Raw genomic sequence first — 23,423 nt, 5'->3', positions numbered from 1 at the left:
ACATATACTCATGGAACATATGTACAGATATAAATAAATAATTTATATATATATATATATATATATATATATATATATATATATATATATATAGCTTTTTTTTTTTTTATATATATATATTATGTGAATATATATTAGTAATGATATTAGTAGTATTATGATATTAGTAGATGATATATTAGTAATGATATAATATATGTATATATGTCACTAATTGTGGTAATGCAAGTTAGCGTGTAGAAACGGAAATAGATACGTAACGAAGAGAAAAAATCAGACATACAGATAGATGAAGAGAGAGAGAGAGAGAGAGAGAGAGAGAGAGAGAGAGAGAGAGAGAGAGAGAGAGTGCAGGGAGAGAAAGATAATGGGAAAAAGAGTGCGCGGTTGAACGCGCTGAAAAGCAGTCAAAATTTTCCTTTCTCGATAATCTCCTGTTGAAGATGATCGTTCGCTAATGAGCCAAAGAGATCATATTAGGCGGTGAGCGATATATTTTTCTTCGGCGCAAAACGTGCATAGGAACGTGCTGTGCTGCAAATTAGTTAAAGGTGAGAACGACGGCGATAATGAGTTTTGCGTTATCTTTCTCTCCACGATCTGTGCAGCTGCGTTTCTTGTTGCAACGATAAGCGTTTGGGGATATTTTGGTTGAAAATCGCAGCGTCAACGAACGTGACTGTGCAGCACAACGTTCGTTTTCATATTGTCTGTGCATGGTACCTCTGTGGCCCTGTGCTCCTGTGTGCACTGTACGTTCATTAACATCAGACGTAATTTATCTCATTTTTATGTGCGCTCAGCACTGCATAATAAAAAAAAGAGTTCACTGAATGCTGCTAGATTAGACATTTAAAGTTTTCTAATATCCGGTAATTGCGTTTTGCCCGAAAATACTCTTACTGCAATTGCTGGAGATGCTTTATTCAATACGTTTCGTAATGAACATTTGCCTTTTGTATTCATAGGTTCAAACCTTGTATTGTTAAAGGGTGTTCATTTTCGTTCAACTTTTGCCAAAATTTCGAAATTCCAAATAAACACTTCTAAGCGAAGCATTCAGGAGAGCTTTTGACATTGAGAGGTAAAGAGAGAAAAAACCCCACTTGATATTTATTTTCGTAGAGTTTCGATAACATATGCTACTTTCAATCAAAGAGGCATATAGCAAGAAATTGATGTAAAGGTACAAAACAAAATTTCTGACTAAAAATGTAATTATTATATCCACTGCTGTGTTGACAATTGAAATTGCTTCATTGTTTGATAATGCATAAAGCTGATCGATGTTCCACAGTATTTCCATGATCCGGTAGCCGGTTCCAAAATTACTCAAGTATCCGTACAAAAATCACTCAAGCTGTACGGTTTCTCGCACAACGGTCGATCACGTGGTGAATGACCGTCTACTGTCGAGACTTTCAAAAAGCTAATAGCCCAAAGCAAATATCTGCGAATGTAGCTTGTTTCCGTGTCGACGCCCACCAGCGGCATCGATTTCCAATGCTTTGGACTGCTCTGGACACGGCCGATGTACGTTTATCAGATTTCAAGCAGCAATAAGCTAATGTTTAAATTGCGATGCTGCTGGCTGTTGCTCAATGGGCGTGTGGATTTTTTTTGGTAAGTTGATTAGAGAAATTGTTGCTCGCCATAAGAGATCGATAGTTGGTGGAGTAGCGTATGGTGGAGTTCAGTTCACTTTTGGTTTCGATCAGGGAAGGATGTGGAGCGTATTGTGTTCACTGTTATGTCGAATCAGAAGTTCATCATAGAGGACATCAGCTTCGGTGGGCGGGCTGATTGTAGTAGCGATGCATTTGCAATTTCCATACACGTGTTCAACAACTGGTTCATTGTTCGATAGTAAAAGTGCATGCCAAATCAGTATGTGATCGTTAACAAACCGACGCATGTTTGCCGATTCATCAAGTAGAGCCATAATGCAGTGAGCGCTAGAAAGCATGCATTGAGCAGCCGGCGTACTCGATCAATAAAATGCAGCGATGCGTTCGCGATGTTTGTTGGTTTCACACTAATTAAAATGAAATCGATAAAAACAGTTGCTATCGTTTCACTGCGACTCGCAATAATACCCACCATGCCAAGTGAAACATCTGCTCAACTGGTATTGAGAGATAGTTTAAGAGAAATCAGTGTTTAGCATAGAAAATGTCTAGTGCAAGAAACAATATGAAGAGGCTGCAGCAGAAAAACCTTCCCTCCCACACTGATTTGGAGCTGAATGTCAACTCTCCGATTTATAGAGATTTCTTGATGATGGGCAGGTAAACGGAAATTAGTGACTTTACTTAATTGACTCAATATTTTTTGTCTTTTTTCTTTAATGTTTAAATACAAAATTCTTCTTTTTCTTGTTCTTATTCGCTTTTTAAAAAGAAATAGCAATACAGCCAATAACCGCAATACTGAAAGATATCAAAATAATATGTTTCAAATGGTGTGTCATTGTAATCACGATTGTGTAATTGTGTAATTTATAATCACATTTACACTAGGTTTAGTTTAGATAGAACTTACGTTGATAGGAATCTCATATTTTTTGGGATAAAAAGTGTAATCAAGAACCAACGTTGTTCAATCCCTGTACAATGTAAATTCGTATATTAGTAATCCAAATTCGAAATGAATATACTGATAAAAATGCTATTCATCGAATGCCAATCGAATCGCTTCGTTGTTGTTTGTCTGGGAATAATTAGTCAAAAAGTTTGGTTGATCAAAAATCGAATTGCTTTCCCAGTGCATATCGTTGAAAGCCATTTCACTACAAAAGGCGAATTTCAATAGAAGATGATGAATGGCATACTAACCGCTGCCGGTAGACATTCTACGTTGACTGCTGGGAGCAACCTGCCACCTGGAAGGAAGAGTATTATGAGATGCATTATTAAGTGTACGGTATTTCGAACCCAGCTACGATGCAACAATCTAGCAGCTCTTCTACACGTGAACGTTCCATCGAGACAAAAGAAATATAAATGTACTCCACGTAATGCATGGTCGTGAGGCAATCTATAATTCTTAGGACGTGCAACCTAACGGTTGACTACATAAATGCCTTCATGCATGTAAATGCATCAATTATTTCCTGTTTCCTGTTTCGATGCATGAAATTATAACTGACATTGTCCGATATAACCGGCTATGTTTAGGAAAATAATAGTCATCCATTTCATAAAATGCTGCCTGCAATGTATGAATATTAGGCCATTCGAGAGACAAAATACGCGTATGGTTAGATTAAGTTTAATTATTGAAATCAAAATAACACTACGGTAGAAAAATTGTTGAGCTATCAATACAAAATTCGGGGTTTTTATCCGTCCAAACCATGCCATGGCTCCAACACATGTTACAAGCGTTTGCAGAAGCTGACACAATTATGCTAGCTAAACATCCACGCCTTATTTACGGTGACCCCAACGGGACATCCGATGGAGGAACGGGTGAAAATGATTTGCTGGCTTCTACGATTGTGTCGTTTCGCGGTCGATTTCAGCTGGACCACGATGTAGCCTCCCTGCTCGACTCGCAGCTTTCCCTGCTGAATCACTGGATCAGATGAAATACCTACCAATCTCGAACCGGTCACAGATCCAAGAGCTGGGTCGCCGGCGAACTAACGGTTCTTAATGCTGTCCAAGGGGTGTTTTGTTTTGTTGCCTTCGCGGTTACATGGAAGTGTGTCGCGACGTATGCTACGTAATTGTTTACCTTCACATGCACTAGGAGAAGGGAAATATTGGACTGGGTCCTATCTGGCTTTTGAAGTCGAAATTCAACATCCTATTTTCCAAGCTGGGCAGTAGTAGCAGAAAGAGTGAGGGAGCACTTGAACCTGCTTAAATCTTGCCCACCTTCTGCTGGCAAGACATGTGTGTCGAGATGAAGATGAAAAAAAGACAAAAATAGACCTCTCCACGAAAGAACCTGCTTACGAACCAGTATCCGGTTCAACAGGCAGGGGAATTTGCTCCACTTATGCTAGCGTCAGACAGGAACGGGGTCTCAAAGATGAACGCAAATGCCAATAGACCCTGCGTTCTGAAGATCACTGGCTGGATGTAAAACTGAAACGAAACGCCTGCTCCAAAGAAACCGTCCTGCAGTGCGATTCTCGCGGTGCCGGAGGAAAACAAGTTTCTGTGATGATCGGTAATCGTTCGTTTAATTTTCTCGCGATCTTCGTCACCGCTTGATCCCAAATTGGTGCTACTAGCAGCGTAGAAACATGCTTTTACAATTCTCTTATGTCCACTGTTGGGGGTTGAAACACTTGCAGCTGGTCTCATTTTGAGGAGGACGAAGGAGAACGAGAGAAATAAGTGAGGGGGGTGGGGTCTTTTCCCATGAACTTGGCCATCATTGTACAGAGCTCAATTAGTCGTCACTCGTTTGTGTTTCCGTGCGACGGGCCATGTGCTTATTTTGCTGTCTCGGTTCAAATTTGAATCCACTTTGCAGCCATTTTTTACACTTTTGAAACACACAAAATCAAGGTGATTATTTGCTGCCCAACGCCTAAACGCTAACGTTTATGCCACTGTATTTATTACCGTTTGTGGGTAACGTCGAACTCTAGCATGGGGTACGAGCTTTTCAGGTACGCACAGGTCATCGACGAAAAGAGAGTTAGCTTTTACCGGTAATGGCAAAAATCTTTAGCCTTACATTATGCGCAATTCACACCTGAACTGGATGCCACAGCCGTCAAACTTTCTCTTGAATGAATGTTGAGTAATCGTAGAAGAATTTATATTTTATTAATTGTTACACATAAAAAACCAGCATCTCCAAAAAAAGTATTTATATATATAAGTTATGTAATATAATATATACTATTCATACAACATACATAATATAAAAGTTATCAATTTGTTGAGTTTCCTTCTTTTCTTTTCTTTGATTGAGGTGAACAACCTCAACAAATTTCAACCTCTTTGTTAAAGAGGCCCTTTTAACCTCTTTGGAGAAAAGACCCTTTACATACTTACTGGTACTTACTCATGAATGTATAGATTTGCTCATGCCCGCTTTCATACTTTTGGCAATGTTGCATTATCGGTAGAAACGTGAGCAAGTCATTAATCGACTGTTCGGATGTGAAAATACTTCTAAAGCTTAAGCTATTGTCACACCTGAGATCGTGGGTCGAAATAAGATATGTGTAAAGGTGCAGATTGTTTTTTGTGTATTCAAACATGAATTTTTGGAAAAAACAAGATGGAATGTAAAGAGGAAGCTTGATATGGTAGATAAGGATAAGGACGGTAACAGACAAAAATAAGCAAGATGTGGGACAAGAAACATTAAATACGTCTAGTGAAATTTAGAAGAAAGTGACCATATCGATTGCATGAACGGTTGAGAAAACTGCGATGAAGTTCGATGAAGACTTTAGTTGATGCAAGCGACAAAAAGAACAAAATAAATAAAAAAAACAGGAAAAAATCTCTCTAGAACGAGAGCTACAAAAATATTACAGTGAAGAATGTTTTAATGGGAATGTGTAATGGATTTGTTGGAAAAAAATTGATGCGGTTTTGAGATTGAGGTCAGGGAAAATTAACAGAAGTGCAAAATTATCAGCACGGATTCGTCAAGCAGGAAGTGTAGAAAAATAAAAAATGTTAAAAAATAGTAAATTGTATAGGAAATTTGAAGTTCGAAGAAAGTATAATGTATAAGTAATGAGCGACTGACAAGAGTAGTGCTAATAACGGGAAGGTAAAATATTCTAATCTTCTAATGGATAAGGGATATTTAGGGTAAAGATAAATGCTGAATCAATGTGTTCATTCAATCAACAACTTATTTGCCAATCTATTAAAATTAGATACAGGTAATTGTTGTCATGATATTTTTGGTTTAAATAAATGACCGCTGAAAGAAGAAATAGGTAATTTCTAAAACTAACATCGACCCGAACGAAATCGTGTCATACGACTAGTATAAGTATAGAAATGATGTTAAGAATGTTATGATGTATTATCTAGAGACGGGGAGAAATGTATTATCCAGATGGAAGTAGAGAAATGCAGCTCATGAGACAGGAATAAGAAAGGTAGTGAAAAATAATATGGAATGGTTTCGATAAAGTATGAAATTGTGATAAAAAGTGAAGTATGAGGTACAGTATTAAACATAATATCGTAAAAAAGGGAAAAAGGTAGCTGAAAATATGTTTGACGCGAGAGAATGTGATAAAAGTGATGTGATGGATAAAAAGTTTTATCGGAACAAGGAAAAGTGTTACAGTGAGAAGTAAGTTATAGGATTGAACTAATATTAGAGGAAACGCATGCCGAAGAAAATATATGGGAGAATACGGTTTACTCGTGGGAGACCAAATAATGTAGAAGATCTGTATTATCTGGAAAATAATTAGTTACGACATAGTTCTTCAAACTACAGTCTTCAGGCCAAACATGAAACAAGGGAATCTGACCAGCAAAGAGATTAAAAATTGAAGCAAAAATAGTAAAAAAAAATATAATATGGCAAGACAAAAGATATTATGCCAAGAAGAAACAATGTTTGACTTAATCACAAGCGCCGTGAAGGATATATATATATATATATATATATATATATATATATATATATATATATATATATATATATATAGATATATATATATATATATATATATATATATATATATATATATATATAGATATATATATATATATAGATATATATATATATATATATATATATATATATATATATATATATATATATATATATATATATATATATATATATATATATATATATATATATGATGCATGTGTGTTGCAATTTCTTTTCAGAGAAAGGTCTAGGCTGAGAGGCTTATTTTATTGAGATGTTATTGAGCAAACTATTGATCACTTAACAAATAAGTTTTACCAAAACCATTAGCAACCGAGGTAGTTAAACATAGTTAAACAAAGGTTACAGTTTAATGTTTTAATTAAGATGTTTAATGCTCGAGCCATCTTAACGCTTGCAACAAGTATGAAATGAGAACAGACTGGTGCAACTTATACGATAATCAACGACGCTCAGGTGAATCGGTTTAATAAAAGATCATCAGGTTAAAGTACAAGACCACTTACTCACCTTATTCGTCAACCGATGCAATCTAAATTAGCCCCTTACCGGCGAAAGATGAGTCGCACGCGCCCTCAGTTTACGACCGGTATAGCGTCGGTAGAAGTATTTGGTAACATTCTGTCGGTACATCTTTCCATCTTGAAACAGTGTTAACTTTATCAACCACGTGAACGTTGTCTTCGTTATTGTTGCAGACGGGATGACAAGATGAGTAGTAAAAGATTAGTTGGGTTGGGCTTAGGAATGCGAAGCGAAGCACTGAACGGTGGCACTAAAAGAAAGCGCCACGGAAAGTCGGCAGGAAAACCATCACCGGTGGTTGGCTGTAATTATTAGATTCATAATCAAGGTAACGGTTCTGTTGGGCAAGGCGCAGCAATATAGTAACGCTGCACACTCATTTAGTCGGTCGTTGATTCTACTGCTTGGTCGAGGTGAGCATAACAACAACCGCTATAAATCCTGCCCAAGAGCTTAATTAAACATAAGAGGGGAACGGTTTCATTGTGTGATAGTATGTGATGCCCCAAGCAATACATACGGTACAAATGATTAGCATTGACCATCGCTTTAGTGCGTATGTCGCTGTAAGCTACTAGTTGCCGTAGCTTTTGAGTGCGACTGGAAAAGAGCCTATTTTTCAATAGCATAGAATTCAATAGGCCATGCTCAGCATGATAAATGGCTGGAGATTCAAACAGAAAAGGCTACAAATATCTGATATGATATTTAACTAGCTTTAATAGCACCAGATAAGTTGGTGACTTCTGCTGCATTACATCACTGCAGTCGAAACATGAGAAGCGTCGGATGCGCAGAAGCCGGAGAGCTGGCGTTTCCTTATCTGCCTGCTTTCTTTTTCGAAACTTGTAAAATAAATTGGGTATGCCATAACACCCCTTCTGACGTTGCGCCTTAGCTTGCAATTGGACTCGATCATTTGTTAGAAAGCGCTCGTCTATGTTGTTGATAGCGGGTCGATCACACGTAATGCGTTCGCTGGCAGAAAATAACAAAAAATAAAACGGCTGAAGCCATGCACATATCCTCTTTCGCAATTAATGAACGCGGCGAACCAATATTCATAATCGCAATTACTCCTAAAATCGAAGCAAAATTTCTCCTCGCTAATGCAATTCCGCTAATAATCGGATGGGAATTAGATGTGCGTTTGCGACACAGCGAGCATATTTTCATTTTCTTTTTTACATTTCGTACATTTTGAACGAATCAACGCGCCATGGGTGTATTTATCAGCATGGCTCAGCTTGGAGAAAGGCGTAAAATATTTTTATAAATTATAAAACACATCCACTATCCACTTAGTGTTGTAATCATTTAATTTTCGGTCGCAATCCGAGACTGTACGGTCTTAATAGTTGACTAGCATTTGTTGAAATTATGTAATAGTATATGCAGAAATGATTCGTTAACAGGTTATCGATTTTTATGTATGACTACAATCCAGACAACATTAAAAATTTAAATTTTTTCGAGCCAACAATCTCTTGCATGCTAAAGAATTAAAACTTTTTCTAACCTCGTGTGCTTCACTGAGGTTTTTTAGCTGGTTGCACTCAAACCGGCTGCATTTGTTGTCCGTTCTTTGCGATCTTTGCTGTCTATTCACCCGTTTAAGTAAGGTCAACGCAATTTCTAAGCGTGGCTGCTCTCTTTTTTCTTTCACAATGCTTTGCGGGCTTTCATTTTTTCCCTCTGTCGCTGGCCATTTCCATGTCAACCTTCGGTGGAGAAAATCATCGTCGTCGTTACTCAAATTGATCGGCGGTCAATTATACTGCACTATTTACGTGAAACTGGTTCATGGCGTTCTTTTTTGGATACTCATTTGTTGTATCCATCGAAGTGATGCTGTCTGGCAAAAAGTGACCTTAAACAGTGACAGAAGTGCTTACGGGCGTTGCTAAGACAACGGCCTTCTATATTGCTCAAGAATAGCTCACACCAATCTCCAAACTCGGTTGTATAATCGATTTGAGCGCATAGCGGGGGTGTAAAATGGTGGGAGTGTAAAATCTACATCGTCCGTTTGGAGATGAGCGCAACATGGAGATAATGATCGATTAATGGGCCGATGTGAGCGAAGTGGTCACTCCCTCTTCGGCAATTCGCCGTTCGGGTGGTTTATTTACTCGAAAGCTGCAGCGAACGCATGCGGCTGTAGACAGGCTCCACAGTTTAGTTGCATATTTTTCGACTGGTTTGACAGTGGTTTTAAACAATACGCAGTCAACGGTTAAAAAATACATTTGGTGTTTCGTTCCAACGTTGGTGAGCTTTTAAAAAACGGTCTCTAACGGCTCAACGATGTCACATCAACCTCGCCAAGATGTTGTTGCTAGTGTTGTCCAAAGTGTGCAAAATAGTGATTGCTTCCATAACATGTGCTCCGAATTTATTTGCATTTCCCGGGCTGCAATTCGGAAAGTGTAAGTGCATCAATCGAATCTAGTGTTGCATATACCTGTAAGCGTGCTTATGTGGTTTTTGTGAGATGGATAATTGTTCATAATTTTACCTTGAGTTATTTCCATTCGTGTGGAGCGCAAATTATATGCCAAGTAGCTTGCATGTCCGTCAATGTACGAGCTGGTTTGCTCCGGAGCATAGCTATGTGTGTTTAAGCAATAAGTTCAGACAGCTTATTTCCGAGCGTGAGAAAAATCGTTCGTTTTACCAACAAAAATCTATTCTTTTATCAACCAAGTCCTCAAGACCCCTAACATTTCTTCTCCAGCAACCAACGAGCAAGAATTCCTCGGGCTTTGTGTTTTGCCATACTGGACGGCTATTTGAACGAAATCCAAAAAAACAATGGCGTTGGCAATAGCTACCATTTTCTAAATCTTTCATGAGCATGCTCCACTTTTCCCACCGTATTTGGATATATTACTTCAATTTAATCTTTCGTGATTGACCCCAACAAAGGTAGCAGCAGCAACAATAGGGGGCAGTAGATTTGGAGTATGAGTGAGTATCTAGCAGACAGGGCCCGAGCATAAGAACAGCAGCCTAGCAACGGCCGATGATGGGGTGTATTTTTACACACCTTTCAGCAAAGTGTTTTACGGTTACGGGGTAATGATCGTTTTCTCACTCTATGAATGCGAGACATACACTTGCACTCTTTTCGGAGCTTAAATGTTGAGCTTGGTTTGATGTGGTATCTGTTTCTGCAGGACTAAAAAGAATGGAAAACTCAAAAAACTTGGCACTTAGACACCTTGATTCAACAAAACACTGAGCTATGTTCGGTGTGTGCAATGCGATAAGTGTAAAAGAAGTGAATTCGTGCATGCGTTAGTACATTGACACGATTCCATGTCGAAATTTTCATGAGGTGATCGTATGCAAAGCTCGTAAGTAGGAGAAGTAGCTGAAATTGTTCGTATTTTTTGCTCTTTCTAATTAAAACGGTCGGACTAAAAACCACGAGCCAAGTCCGCATCACGTGACCGCGATCGATGATTCTCTTTTTCGAAGAAAGGCTTCAGAAACCAAACCCAATGCCAGCCTCTACAATGCGAACCAAGCGCAAGAGCGCGCGTATCGGATTCGGATTCCAAAGTCCCGTTCGTTTTTCGAGAGGAAATTTATAGCTCCACAACAGCGATTGCCAGCATTTGTTCCATAGGCTCCCCGGAATCAGCGGAAATGAGAGTTGAACGGCACTGGATCGCATAATGATCGCGTTTCCTTCTGAAAAAGAACGAAACTCATCTTCACAAGGGCAAGGTTCTTGCTTTTCTGTGCTCCGTGTAGGGCACTCAGTTGGCGCAGCTGACCGAATAATACGTGGCGAACCGACACCATGACTTGATTTACGATCGACGTACGGTTACTATGGTTACTGGAAAAGCTATCTAGCTCATTCTCAGTATAAGTATGCTCCCTGCAAACTAGGTGAATTCCTATTTATGTTTGCCTTTACCGAAGCTGCCGCTGGTAATTTATTGAATTTAAAAAAAACTTCCTTTCATCGCTCTTGCGTTTTGGGTGATATTCTGCGCTTTATAGGGTTATAGTTCCTTATTACAAAAGCAAAAATTGACTATGTGATAACAACTGCGGAATGGGTCAGATTAGAATAAGATAAGCTTTAGGTTGTGTTATATAGGACTTAAATATTAATATATTTTGATGAGAACATTATAGCGCAGAATGGGAGTTTGTATGAAAGTTGAGATGTATTATTCACTGGTGAAAAAGAAATACTACGGTTTCGTTCATGCCAGCTTCGCGAGCTATTGAAGAATTCTTGTCGGTTTCTTGTCGGGGTTGTGTTTCCGCAACAGAAAAACAAACATCTGGCTTGGAACGGCTGTGAGCCATTAGTGGCGATTGAAAAAAGCCGCACATTACACGGTGAGGTTAAAACAATAGAGAAGAAAAATGTTGCGGTACCGTTTTTATCACTTTTCCACTACTCACACATACTGTTTGAATCGGCGAATAGCTTCTTACAAGATGATGGGTAAATATATATGCAAAGGCGAAAAGATAACCAGAAATTCCAGCAACCGATTTGTTTTCACATCATGGACGCCATCAGAAAGCTGTTGAAGATAGCTGTTTCTTGGCGAGAAATCAGAGAATTTGCGGATCATGGTGAATTATCTCATAATAGAATTTATAATGCTGTTACTTTAAATCACCAATTGTGTTTTGTCTTTAAATCGTTGAAGAGAATATTTTTTTTGATGGAATAAATTCTATTCCATTTTGTAAGTAGCTTACATTTCCAACATTCATATAATCTCATACAATTTACAATACTCACGGATTTGATCAATGAGAAATTGCATCTTGCAATTCATAGATGCAAGCATCAAGAGCTTGGAAAGTGAAACTTAAAAATGCTAATAAATAGCAGCGGGATATCAATTTTCTAAATATTTCGTGTTCAGAGACTATTCAGTGCAAGAATTACGCAAATTAATGTGAACATAAACATACAAATAAAAAATGAGTAAATTTTCACCTAGTTTTTCTTAAACAAAGTGTGTATAAATGAATATTTCCATACTAACATAGTTTGATGAACGTGATAGACAAACGGAATTCAATAATTACAGCGTTAAAGAAAGTACACCTGATCCTACATTGTGAAATGTAGTTTACTAAACTAAATGTTTCTGGTATGATATAAATTCCTGACTCAACTACCGCGCTTAAAGATGATTTCTCCTGTTACAATGCTGGATCACTAGTTGACAAAGTGATAACCTAATGGCAATAAAAAATGTGAATTGCGCTTTCAGCAATCAACGAAGGCAGTCGAAAGCTGGTGTCTGAATGCAATCAGATTGCATCGTATTCCTTCAGGGCGTTACAAAACCTCGAGGAACTTTCAGTCACTATAAAAGAACTCTTTACGACACCTTTATAAAGGTGGGTCATGAATTCCGGGAACGGTACCCGTTGTAGCTGCACAAAACATCTTGATCGGATCACATTGATGAGCAGGTCGTGTAATGCAGGCATCGCGGTGCCTTATGGTCAATGCAATTTGGTTTGTTTATGACGATGTTAACAAACTACTTACATCATCCGGCTTTGTCGGGATTCTGTACGTATTTCCGCTAACGAGCAGAGCAACGGCTGTAGAACTCTGAACATTAATAACGAACGTGTACGATGCAACACGACAAAGCTTTCATGGATGTAGGCTGGGTTGTCCTTCTTTTCAATACCTGGCGGAATTCAATCACACCTGTAAAGTAGCTTACAGTAGCAACATTTATTGCTTCCTTACTGATGCTTCCAAAAATCCACTTATGTTGTGCTTTGTGCTCAGCCTTTCACTCAAAAGTGTATATAGTTAAAGATAATTTGTCAATTTATCAAGTCCGTTTTCAAGAAGAATATTGTTTGCCACTGCTGTTTGCATGGCAAACATGTCTAGGTTTATCAGAAAAGGAAAACTTTACTAATTTTTCAAGAATGGGAGGAATGAAGATAGGAAACAAACTATTATTTAGATTACAGTGATGAAAAAAACGCATCACTGCCTGCATATACAACAATATAAACTGCGAACAGTCAAAGCGATTATGCGGCTCGGTAACATAAATTATCTATCAAGCGATCATGGTTTGAATATAAATCGGAAATTGTAATTTAAATGTATATTTGATTATCTAGTCGTGAGTATTTGCCAGGGACGATTTGTACAATTTGAACAAAATGCAACCTAACTAAATGTGTATCAATTCTCAAACATGTAGTACGAAGTATAATACTGTCCGGTATAATCAAGGCATTATTTAGGTTAATTTTTCATTTTTATATTTCATCTAGTGATCTGTCTTATTGCCTGTACCAGATGGCGCCAAGCGCTGGAAAGAATTCCCCAGATGGGACACAGATAGGCCCTCCAGATGAGACGCTGGGATGGAACGGAAATACCAAGGTACATCATGAAATTTTCCTAACTCATGCGTGATTGAACATGGTTATAATATTTTCTTTTTACTCTTTGCTTGTGCTCGGTAATTAGCAACAGGAAAACCAGCGTCCACCAGTATTTAACCCTGAGGACTATGTAATTTCCCTCAAAAAGTTCGGACGCAGAGGGTCGAATGGAAATTTCAAATCAATCTACGATACCACAAACACCGAGGACGCACCAAAGCCAACCAAAACCGTTAATAATGTTCGCTCGCAGACATTACCGCACAAACACTCAGACTACCGGTAAGATGAAGCGTTATCCATGTTTTACCCCCGGATCGTCTATTTATCACGCATATCTTGTCGTAGTTCCCCGATTCCGACACCACCAGAAACAGAAGGAGAAATGTCCCTGCGGCAGTTCGGTTCTGTCACGGACCTTCTCACCAAACTGCGTGCTGATCTTCGGGCGTCATTTCCAAGGTATGTTCACTCGACATCTAATACCTACGTCTGTCTACTGGCCATGTACTGTCTGCTTTCTGCGATCCTCTTTTCCGCGATCAACATCTTTAGTCACGCGGTGTACACGGCGCCTCAAAGCCATAGCTTCCGCAGAGAATCATCATTAGGCGGTTTTGAAAACTTGCGCAGTTCGCCTGAAACATATTTCCGCCATGGTCATCACAGGAAATAGTAACCAAAAAAGCATTAACCTTAATTTCAACGCACCAGGTGGACCGAAGTGTTTTCATGCTTTCGGTCAAGCACAAGTGAGAGGATTAAATCGCTCCACTCCGTGGACCATCGAAAGTACCGGTTTCCACACGACTAGCACCCTTACCGGCATTGCACATACTGCCAACAAGCGTCTAGTGAAAGAGAAAACATTCTCAGTCCGTTTTCCGCGCCTGTTTTTTTTTTGTACAAATGGATAAGTAGATGGTTAGTGATGACCAAACCCTGCCCATCATCTTACGTTGACCTAAATTGCTTCCAAATAACGCACCAGCTTGGCCATTTCCGGCTCGGCTTCGTAGTCAATCACCCATCTATTACGAGGGAATCGCATCTGACCGACCGCATCGGCTTAAAGTGGACGTCCGGCTACTTTCAGCGATTTATCGCTAGCTGATAAGATAACACACACGAGTAACGATTGAACGATTATTTCTTTGTTTGATTGATGCTCTTCGATTATACAACCAGACTACACAGTCAAATCGTACCCGAAAGGCCACACATTTGCTAGCACTTGATGGAAGCAGCTCTTAGGATTTCGTTTTATCAAAAAATTCCATGGGCCACTCTTCAGTTTCGCGAATCAGTGACCTGTGGCCATAATTCCCGATAAACCATCACGATTTCAAATAGACAATTAGTACTTGAATAATAGCTATTCACTGTTTGATATTGTTTGATTCCTTCATTTGTGATTTACCGCAGCTTTGTACAGGAGCTCGTTTCAAGCCCCTTGGATGGCGTCAGTTTGTTGCTGGAAGTTTTGCGCGCAATTCAACTCAGTCAAAATGCACCGCTTAATGGCGCCACAACGATGCCCTCTGGTGGCATTCCTCGGAACAACCAATCATATCAAAGGCGCGCGTTACTGGATGAGCTGGCTTGTTTGTGAGTAGTGCACCAGCCGAACTGGTGATCCGCTTTCCAGGGTCTTATTGTCGATGGTCTTCCACAGACAATGTTTGAGTATCTGCTGCACGAGAAGTCCGGAAGCCGGGATACGCTTGGGTATTACGCCGATAGGGTTACTTCCCTTGGCGGCAGCAGCCACCGGCACGGGAATACGATCACGCATCGTGGCCCTTCAGCTTCTCACGATCGCGTGCGATAGAGCTGGCTTAAACGATGGAACGCAACGCAACCAGCACCACGGACATACGGCCGTTTCGGAGGCGCTCTCGACACTTCGCCTGCGCTGTGCTGAACCTGTCCGATTTAGGCTACTCGTGGGGATGTTGAATAGTAGCGGTGGTTCCGGTGAGCTACAAGCTGTCGGTATGAGGTTCATCAACACCTTCCTCGAAAGCTCGGACAACACTCAAACGCGCCTGTACCTGCAAGCCGAGTTATTCCAGGCCGGACTCGACCCGTCACAGATGTGTAAGTCCATCTCGTCAACGTCGCCCTGGATGGAGCGACTTCGAGGGGAAGTGAAACGATGGGATGCCATACGAATTGATATTGAGCAGTTGCAGCTGCAGGCCCGCTCGGCCGAACAGGTTCGAAGTCGCTTGGTCATCTTGGAGCGTCGAGTACAAATCCTGCACGAAGAGAAAACCGTCCTGACCACCATGGAGAGAAGACTGCAAGAGCGCTGCGCTGAGCTCCAGCGAGAAGTGCTACGTCTGAAGGGTACCGTCAGCGGTACTGGCGATGGATCCAAAGCCCACGAGGGCTCAGCTAACTCAGCCAGTCTAGAGAAACGGCCAGTCGCTCTGCCACGCCAGGTACCTCCGCAAGCGAAGCGAAACAACTCGTCCGAGAACGACGACGAAGGTATAAGCAGCTCCGAGACCGGGCAATCGTCAACTCCCGAGCCACCACGGTTATTTCCAGCCAAGGATGGAGGTTCTAGTGCGGGATCGCACAAATTTAGCATCTCCCTGACGCAGGAAAGCACCGTACCGATCCACGAGCTGAACGGTAATGTCGAGGATGACACAAACGCTACGATCGAGGATGTGATCGAAGAGCTGCAGAACATCGTGAACGACGCGGAGCGCGAAATATCCGACCAGAACGAGGTTCTTTACCAGCAAAAGGACGACATTCCTGAGCATGCACTGTACAGCCTGGAGATTTCCAATGAACACGAGATCGTACCGGTGAATCTGTTGCCGCAGCCTCCGCGCAAATCGCGATCCCTGGCGCACCTGATCTCGAACCCTTCCGACGGCGAAGGGTCCGGGTACGATTTGATGCTGGCCAACAACGAAACCAAGGTTGATTTTTTTGACGACGACGAAACGGGTTCCGGTAAAGTGAAGCTTCCGTTTGGCGATGGTGATGGTGGGGCCAACGGCTTCTTTGAAGCAAAGGCGGTGGGATTATTGCCCGCGGTAACTTCCCAGGAGACTGAACCGTGCGCAATCACGAGCCCGGATGTGGTCCACTCTACCGTCGATGGTGCCATCTCGGGCGTAGCGGTCCTTCATCACTCGCGTAGTCGTCACCCTTCAGCGAAAGACTCCAACCGGGCCATACTCAACGTTATAATGGACGCACGGGACAAGGAATCGCGTTTGTTGCGAGCACAATCTTTGGAGCGTGACCAGCACCCTGGGCAGCCGGTGGCTCCACAGCAATTTAACGGGGTGTTTTTTATGACCGACATGAACAGTGCCGGCAGGTATCCGAAACCGGACATCACGGCGGCACTGGAAGCAAAGAAGGTCACGAAAAACCTCGATCGCATGGGTGCTTATGGCGTCGATTCCATGATCGATATTGTTATGACAAACGAACAACGGCTGAGCAAAGCGAACGCGTACGCAAAATCTCGCATGGTTGCAGCTTCAGGACCTCCAAATCCGGCAAAGGGCGCAATGCCAAGCAAACTGACCGGGAACAACAACTTCAAGCTTCGACCAAACACTAGCTCCTCGCAACTACCCTGCTTCACTGTTGGTTCTGCGATGGCACGCGAAGCAAGTCGTAGTCAGACGAACTTCGGTGGTTCCAAAGTGACAGACTTACCATCTGGATTGTACTGAAAGCATGAGAAATGTGAGATTCGCAGACAATGGTCGATCGATGATGTTTGTTTCGCTTCAACAGACGCTACAGTGCAATATTATTTATTCTTCAAGAATGTTTTACGCACACCCTTGGTGGTGATATACATACACACACATATATATATAGCAAATGTACGCCATCCTTTGATGATGGATAGTGTCGCTGATTGGACGCATCCGTTGGAAAATCTCAATCTTTTAATTTTACAATTCGTTGGTTTTCTTAGACATTAAGCTCAGTGAGGATAAATTATTATGCGTTTTACCTTCATGTGCAATTGCAGGCGGCGACAAACGAAAAGCAAAAGACTACAACTAGCTCACAAACTCTTAGCTAAGCTTTTAAACAGTTTTCGAATAGCTATTGTTATCCAGAAAACCCAACGATCTTTGTTTTTCTCTCGCATGTGAATGATACAGATCATTTTTTTTTGTTTTCTTTTTCTGTTTTGAGAATCGATTATTTTTATTTATGACTAGTGCATGCCCGTGTACAAGGACATCGTTTGAATTGTACTATTTTGTAGTTGATAGTTTTCAATAAAAAAAAAGTATTAAAAATTATCCATCACAGGCCAGATGTTTTACACTATCAGTTGCACCGAACTCGCCCATAATAGTTGATCACGTATCGCGTATGTGTCTCACGTGTTATTTTTCGAATCAGCTGGATCAAACACGTCCAACACCCAATACACAAGTTACCGGTTACAGTTTTACATGCCCTTCCGCATTTTCTTATCATACATTGTCCATTCTTTCACTACTAAAAGCCCACCACAACCTGCTTGTTCCAATGTAAGGTGTATCAAACCAGGGACAAGGTGTCGCGGTATGACGAGTGCTGATCAAACTTCAACAAATAAACCAACCAAATACGTTTACGAGACTAAACAGGGCGCAATTGCAAAAGGGGTGTTTGTGCAGTGTCACGCCAGTCGTCTAGCGAACCGATAGATAACGCTAGGGCAAACAGCTGCCATCAATGAGTGAGTGCATCACCGCCGATCGTCGCGTGTGCTTCGATTTCGGGTTGCGTTTGGGTTGTGACACACGCATCCCTCCTAATCAGTTCCAAGCGAACCGCTGAACGCACAGAACGTTGTGCTGTGCAAGGAAAATTTGAAAAGGAAAAAAATCTTCTACCATCGCAGTTTGTCTTTTGTACCAAAGCCTTCAAAGCATCTATCCATCGTAAGTACAAGGTGTAATGTAGTCAGAAAACGCTACACATACCATGGCTGCATAGTGCTAAATTAGTAAAAAGGAAACAAGTAGAATTATTCGCAATGTCCACTTCGTCACCGTGGGAACGTGGTTCAGAAGTCGCTACACATGTCTGTCTGAACGGTGTATGAGTATGTACAAGCGACAAACGTTATCTTAGCTTGGTGTCATTTATCGCGCCCAACGCTGTTATCGCATGCACCTGTCAAGCAGCACATGGAAGTGGTAAAATTTGCCCACTGTACCTCGATAAAATATCGACGTTAACACCATTGCTGTGATAGGATTAGCCTCGCTTGTTTCCAACTGATTCTAGAAGACCTTCAAATTGGTTCACATTTTTCTTGTTTGTAGCATAGTGACTTTTTACACGCACTCGTGAGCTGACAACGTTGTAAAATGGCAAACTTGAGACCTCTTGTGCCGGAGCTAGAAGAAAAAGCTCGTAATGAGCTGAACGAAGTGCCGAACCGTATTGCGGATGATCTTGCAGCGTTAAAGGCTTGGTTGCTTAAACAACCGCATCTCAACCCACGCACGGACGATCAGTTTTTGGTTAATTTTTTGCGCGGATGCAAGTACAGCTTGGAAAAGACGAAGGAAAAACTGGACAACTACTATACAGTGAAGACGGCCATACCAGAGTTCTTCGACAACCGCAATCCAGACAACGAAACGTTACAGCAATACATGTCATTTGGGTAGGTAATCAGGATTTGATCGCATGTCACTATCGATATTAGCTCGGGGTTTTTTTTGTTTTTTTTTTCTAGCGTTAATCTTCCTCTTCCTCACACGTTCGAGATCGACGGTCCACGGTTTATGCTGGTTCGCATGGGAGCATATGACGCTTCTAAGTACTCGATCGTGGATGTGATGAAAGTGTGTTACATGATCACCGATCTGCTGCTGGTCAACGATGACACCTCGATTATCGCCGGTCATATGGTGCTGGTCGATCTAAGAGGCCTCACCTTTGCCTGCCTATCTCAATTCAGTCCTACATTCATCAAGTAAGTCAATGCAAGCTACGGTTACAAACGCGTTTGAAAACTGCAATCAATTAAGCTTTCACGATGGTGTTCCAGAAAAATGACGTCCGTCATTGAGGCCTTTCCGATCCGCACGAAAGGCATTCACTTCATAAACCCGTCGTCCGGATTTGATGCTCTCTTCAAGCTTTTCCATGGATTTTTGAGCAAGAAAATTCAGGAGCGCATACAGGTGCATGATTCGTTTGAGGCGTTGCACAATGTCATCCCTAAGAAGTACCTGCCGGAGGAGTACGGTGGTAGCGGTGGCCAGCTCAATGATATAATTGCCGACTGGCGAAAGCATCTAATTGCGAATCGGGACTTTTTTGACGGAGATGCCAAGTATCGCAATGACGAACGGAAACGACTAGGAAAGCCGAAAAATGCCAGCACTCTGTTTGGAGTAGAAGGATCTTTCCGATCGTTAGAATTCGATTAGAATGTTGCAGATCTTGTTCGTGTCACAAACGGTTGAGCATTTCTTCAATAACACACATGCACTGCAATAAGGAATTGCAATTGCGTAAATAAATCATAAAAATTCACACTCGATGGTCTTGTTAAAACTAAATTGAGTAAAATCCTTACAGCAAATGCTTGCTACAAGAGTTACAAGACAAGCTAAAATAAAAAGTAACAATCTAATATTGCAGTAGCTCAACAGAAGTTCGATTACCATGATGATGTGTTTTCAGAAAATACTTAACACCGTTGAGGATCGTTCTTACAAGAATGGTATGTTTAGGTATTTAAGCATATGTACTAAAACATGGTTCGTAGATTGTAAGGAATGCTGACGCTCTACGCCACCTCTACATTGTACATCTGCTTTATCGTGTAATACAAACCAATCTAACATAATCTTGTACTATCAAGAAATTAATTTTCCTTCCGATTGTGCAGTATGCCTGGTCATTCAACATTTCACACAAACAATGGCCTATTAGCTAGATCAATTGCCTAAGTTCTGCATGATAAAAGCACTGATAGCTACTATCTCGTCTCAGATGTCTTTGCTAATCGATCGAGTAGGTCCATTTTTGTGACTGCCTCAGTACACGAACCAAGCTATATCGATTTAGACTGACCTACGGTACTGTTGAGGTAGTTGTATCTCAGTGAAATGCCAAAAATACGTGCTATTTCCAGCGAGCTAGAGGAGGTTGCTAAATATAAACTGAATGAAGATGTAACACAAGTGGAAAGCCATATAAAAGTAATCAGATCGTGGTTAGCAGAGGTTGATCTACAATGCAACCTTCTTGATGATCAGATACTAATGGCATTTCTTCGGGGTTGCAAGTTCAGTCTGGAAAAGATGAAGAAAAAGCTATTGTTATTCTTTCAAATTCGTTCAGAGCTCCCGGAAGTTATTCAAAATCGTGACCCGACGAACAGTGCGGTGTTGAAAATTATCAAAATGGGGTAAAACTAATCTTTCATTATACAGAAGCCAATTACAATCGTTACTAACACAAACATTCACACTCTCAGTGTGGCCACTCCTCTTCCGAAAACCAACAAGCCAACGGATCCAAAATTGTTCATAATTCGAGTCGGAAACTTCGACGTTGCCGAGTGTACTTTTGCAGACGTGATGAAGGTGGGCACGATGATGAATGATATCCTGATGCGGGACGATGATCAAATGGTGATCTGTGGCATGGCAATCATAATCGACTTAAAAGGAGTGACTGCCGGTCATTTGATGCATTTCGAGATGGAACTGTTGAGGAAAATCGCGATATTGAATCAGGACGCTTCGCCGTTACGCATGCAAGGTATACATATACTGAATCCTCCACCAGGTGCTCAAACTGCTTTGGCAATATTTAATGGATTATTATCAGCGAAAAATCAACATAAAAGGGTAATTGTTATCCAAAAGCTTCAATCGAATAGAATAAACTTATCATTCCTCATCCGTTACGTAATTTAGATCTATACACATGGCCGCGAACTTGGCTCTTTGCACGAACATTTTCCTCCTGAGATATTACCAAAGGAATACGGTGGAGATCTGGACTCGTTAGACGCCATCACCAAGCAATGGGAAACCACATTGATTGAAAATCGATCGTACCTTCTCGGTATGGCTGAAATGAATAGCACTCATTCAAATACTTCATCGTCGGGAACTAAAGCAAAAACTAACTCGAATCATATATTTGGAACGGAGGGCAGCTTTCGGAAACTAAATTTTGACTGAACTGAAGTCGTGCTGAATCTTACTTTGTAGCAGCGGTACGAGCACTTTAGCAGGAGCAATTTCACTAAATAACTTTACTTACGTGAACGTGCTAAGGGATACTGTTTTCATCGAGTAGTGTGGCGAACGTTCCAGCAGTATCCCTGGTGGCGCAGTTGAAAATCCCAGAACAAACCGCGGCCATATATGTTTTTTAATAACTGTACCATGATGTATAACAAACCTGATTGAAGATTGTTTATGTACCGAAAAAAAAATGAATAATAATCAAATGAATGAAACTAGTTGAGTTTTTTAAATCTAGATGATACATTTTTCCTGATTTTAATTACTTTAATGAATAATTAATTACTTTAAAATGAATTATATTTATTTTATAAAAAATTATCAATATGATTCAAAAATGAAATAAATATCAGCATGGGGATTTATTCATGCTGCTCATATTCTATTTTCACATTGTTTAACTTATTGTGGTATTTCTGTAAGCACTCAAAATCATTACTTTTCTGGAGTATTTAGCTTCCGAAATTTACTTATTTTTTACAACATGTTTTACAATAAGCATACAATTTCATTATAAGCAACTCATCAAAAATTGTTGTATTTCCACTAGAAACCCTGTTGTTTAGGTATGGGGAATAAAAGAGATTTTTTTATTATGTATGGAAGCATAGCTATATTTTCAACTAGCGGAAAAAAAGAGTATTACTTGCATTTCTAAAAATAAATATTGTAATATTAAAATGAGCATGAGCCCAAAAAAAGTAAAGTGCGTATAGTGCACCCATAGTAGGAAATTGGTGGTTTACATCACATTTTTTAAACAGATTTTCATAATGGGAGTTTCAAATGGATGCTCAGTGTTTCAAAATACTTTTCAATGTGTTAAAATCGTTTCAACTAGCACTAAAATATGAATAGTCTTTAACTACTTTTTAATTAATTACTAAATTCAGAAAATGCCATTCTTTCAGTTTTTGTGCAGTTGTAAAACATATACTACAGGCAAATTTATGTTCTCTACGTTATGTTTCTAATTATGAATTAATTGTCTATGCTGCTATCAAACATAATGTTATGCTTATGTATGCTTAGCGGAAGTTCAAGCACTATGAACAAGGATCCTATGATGAAATGACAAAGGAAGAGTCTCATTTAAAAATAAGATGATTTGTCAGACGCTAGAATTATTATAAGGTATCGTATTGCGTCGTTTTGAAAATAATTATGCATTTTCTGATATTTATGTAATTCTATGCATAATGTAGTCATTCTATCAATATAATTATTGCATAAATGTACTTGTTAATCACACGAGAGACTGTCGCGTATTTTTATATTCATTTGATTTTAAACAGGATGCTCATATCATAATCCCTTTTAATTATTTTTATTATTATGAACATAGTATTTCGATCTTATATCTAAGTGTTCTACCTTTTTTTCATTCACCACGGGACGGCAGCTTATCATATTCTCGAGGCCGATTTAGAAGATTCTTCTATTATAAGCTGCATAGACGAATAATTGAGAGGAACAAGTGACGGAAGAACAACGGGTGCGGGATTTCCATGCACCATATATTTCCTGTTGCTTTTAAGTTTTTTTTGAATTTCCTGTTACTTTTAAGTTTGCACCTACTCTAAGATGTTA

The 23,423-nt window shown here is 40.2% G+C and overlaps 3 protein-coding genes across 3 annotated transcripts in view; all 3 read left to right on the top strand.

The window, feature by feature from the left end:
- Positions 1–17,273, top strand: part of LOC128727115 (uncharacterized) — a 32,257-nt gene extending 14,984 nt beyond the window's left edge. Inside the window, exons 3-7 of the mRNA XM_053820984.1 lie at positions 13,447–13,558; positions 13,646–13,842; positions 13,909–14,022; positions 14,986–15,168; positions 15,236–17,273. Of these exons, the coding sequence (XP_053676959.1) occupies positions 13,447–13,558; positions 13,646–13,842; positions 13,909–14,022; positions 14,986–15,168; positions 15,236–17,273 (2,644 nt within the window). The remainder of the gene's footprint in view (positions 1–13,446; positions 13,559–13,645; positions 13,843–13,908; positions 14,023–14,985; positions 15,169–15,235) is intronic.
- A 1,120-nt stretch (positions 17,274–18,393) lies between these two features.
- LOC128727116 (alpha-tocopherol transfer protein-like) lies at positions 18,394–20,098 on the top strand. The gene is made up of 4 exons (XM_053820985.1): positions 18,394–18,491; positions 18,879–19,225; positions 19,298–19,537; positions 19,613–20,098. Exons 2-4 carry the CDS (start codon positions 18,924–18,926, stop codon positions 19,995–19,997), a joined length of 927 nt encoding a protein of 308 aa, XP_053676960.1. The 5' UTR covers positions 18,394–18,491; positions 18,879–18,923; the 3' UTR covers positions 19,998–20,098.
- Positions 20,099–20,681: 583 nt separating this feature from the next.
- LOC128727117 (alpha-tocopherol transfer protein-like) lies at positions 20,682–21,767 on the top strand. The gene is made up of 3 exons (XM_053820986.1): positions 20,682–20,983; positions 21,053–21,428; positions 21,498–21,767. The coding sequence occupies exons 1-3, from the start codon at positions 20,682–20,684 to the stop codon at positions 21,765–21,767; spliced, it is 948 nt and encodes a 315-aa protein (XP_053676961.1).
- The last annotated feature ends 1,656 nt before the right edge of the window (positions 21,768–23,423 follow it).

This window comes from Anopheles nili, chromosome 3 (genome assembly GCF_943737925.1).
Source record: "Anopheles nili chromosome 3, idAnoNiliSN_F5_01, whole genome shotgun sequence".
NCBI classification, from domain to species: Eukaryota; Metazoa; Arthropoda; class Insecta; order Diptera; family Culicidae; genus Anopheles; species Anopheles nili.
This window is presented reverse-complemented; position numbering and strand designations above follow the sequence as displayed.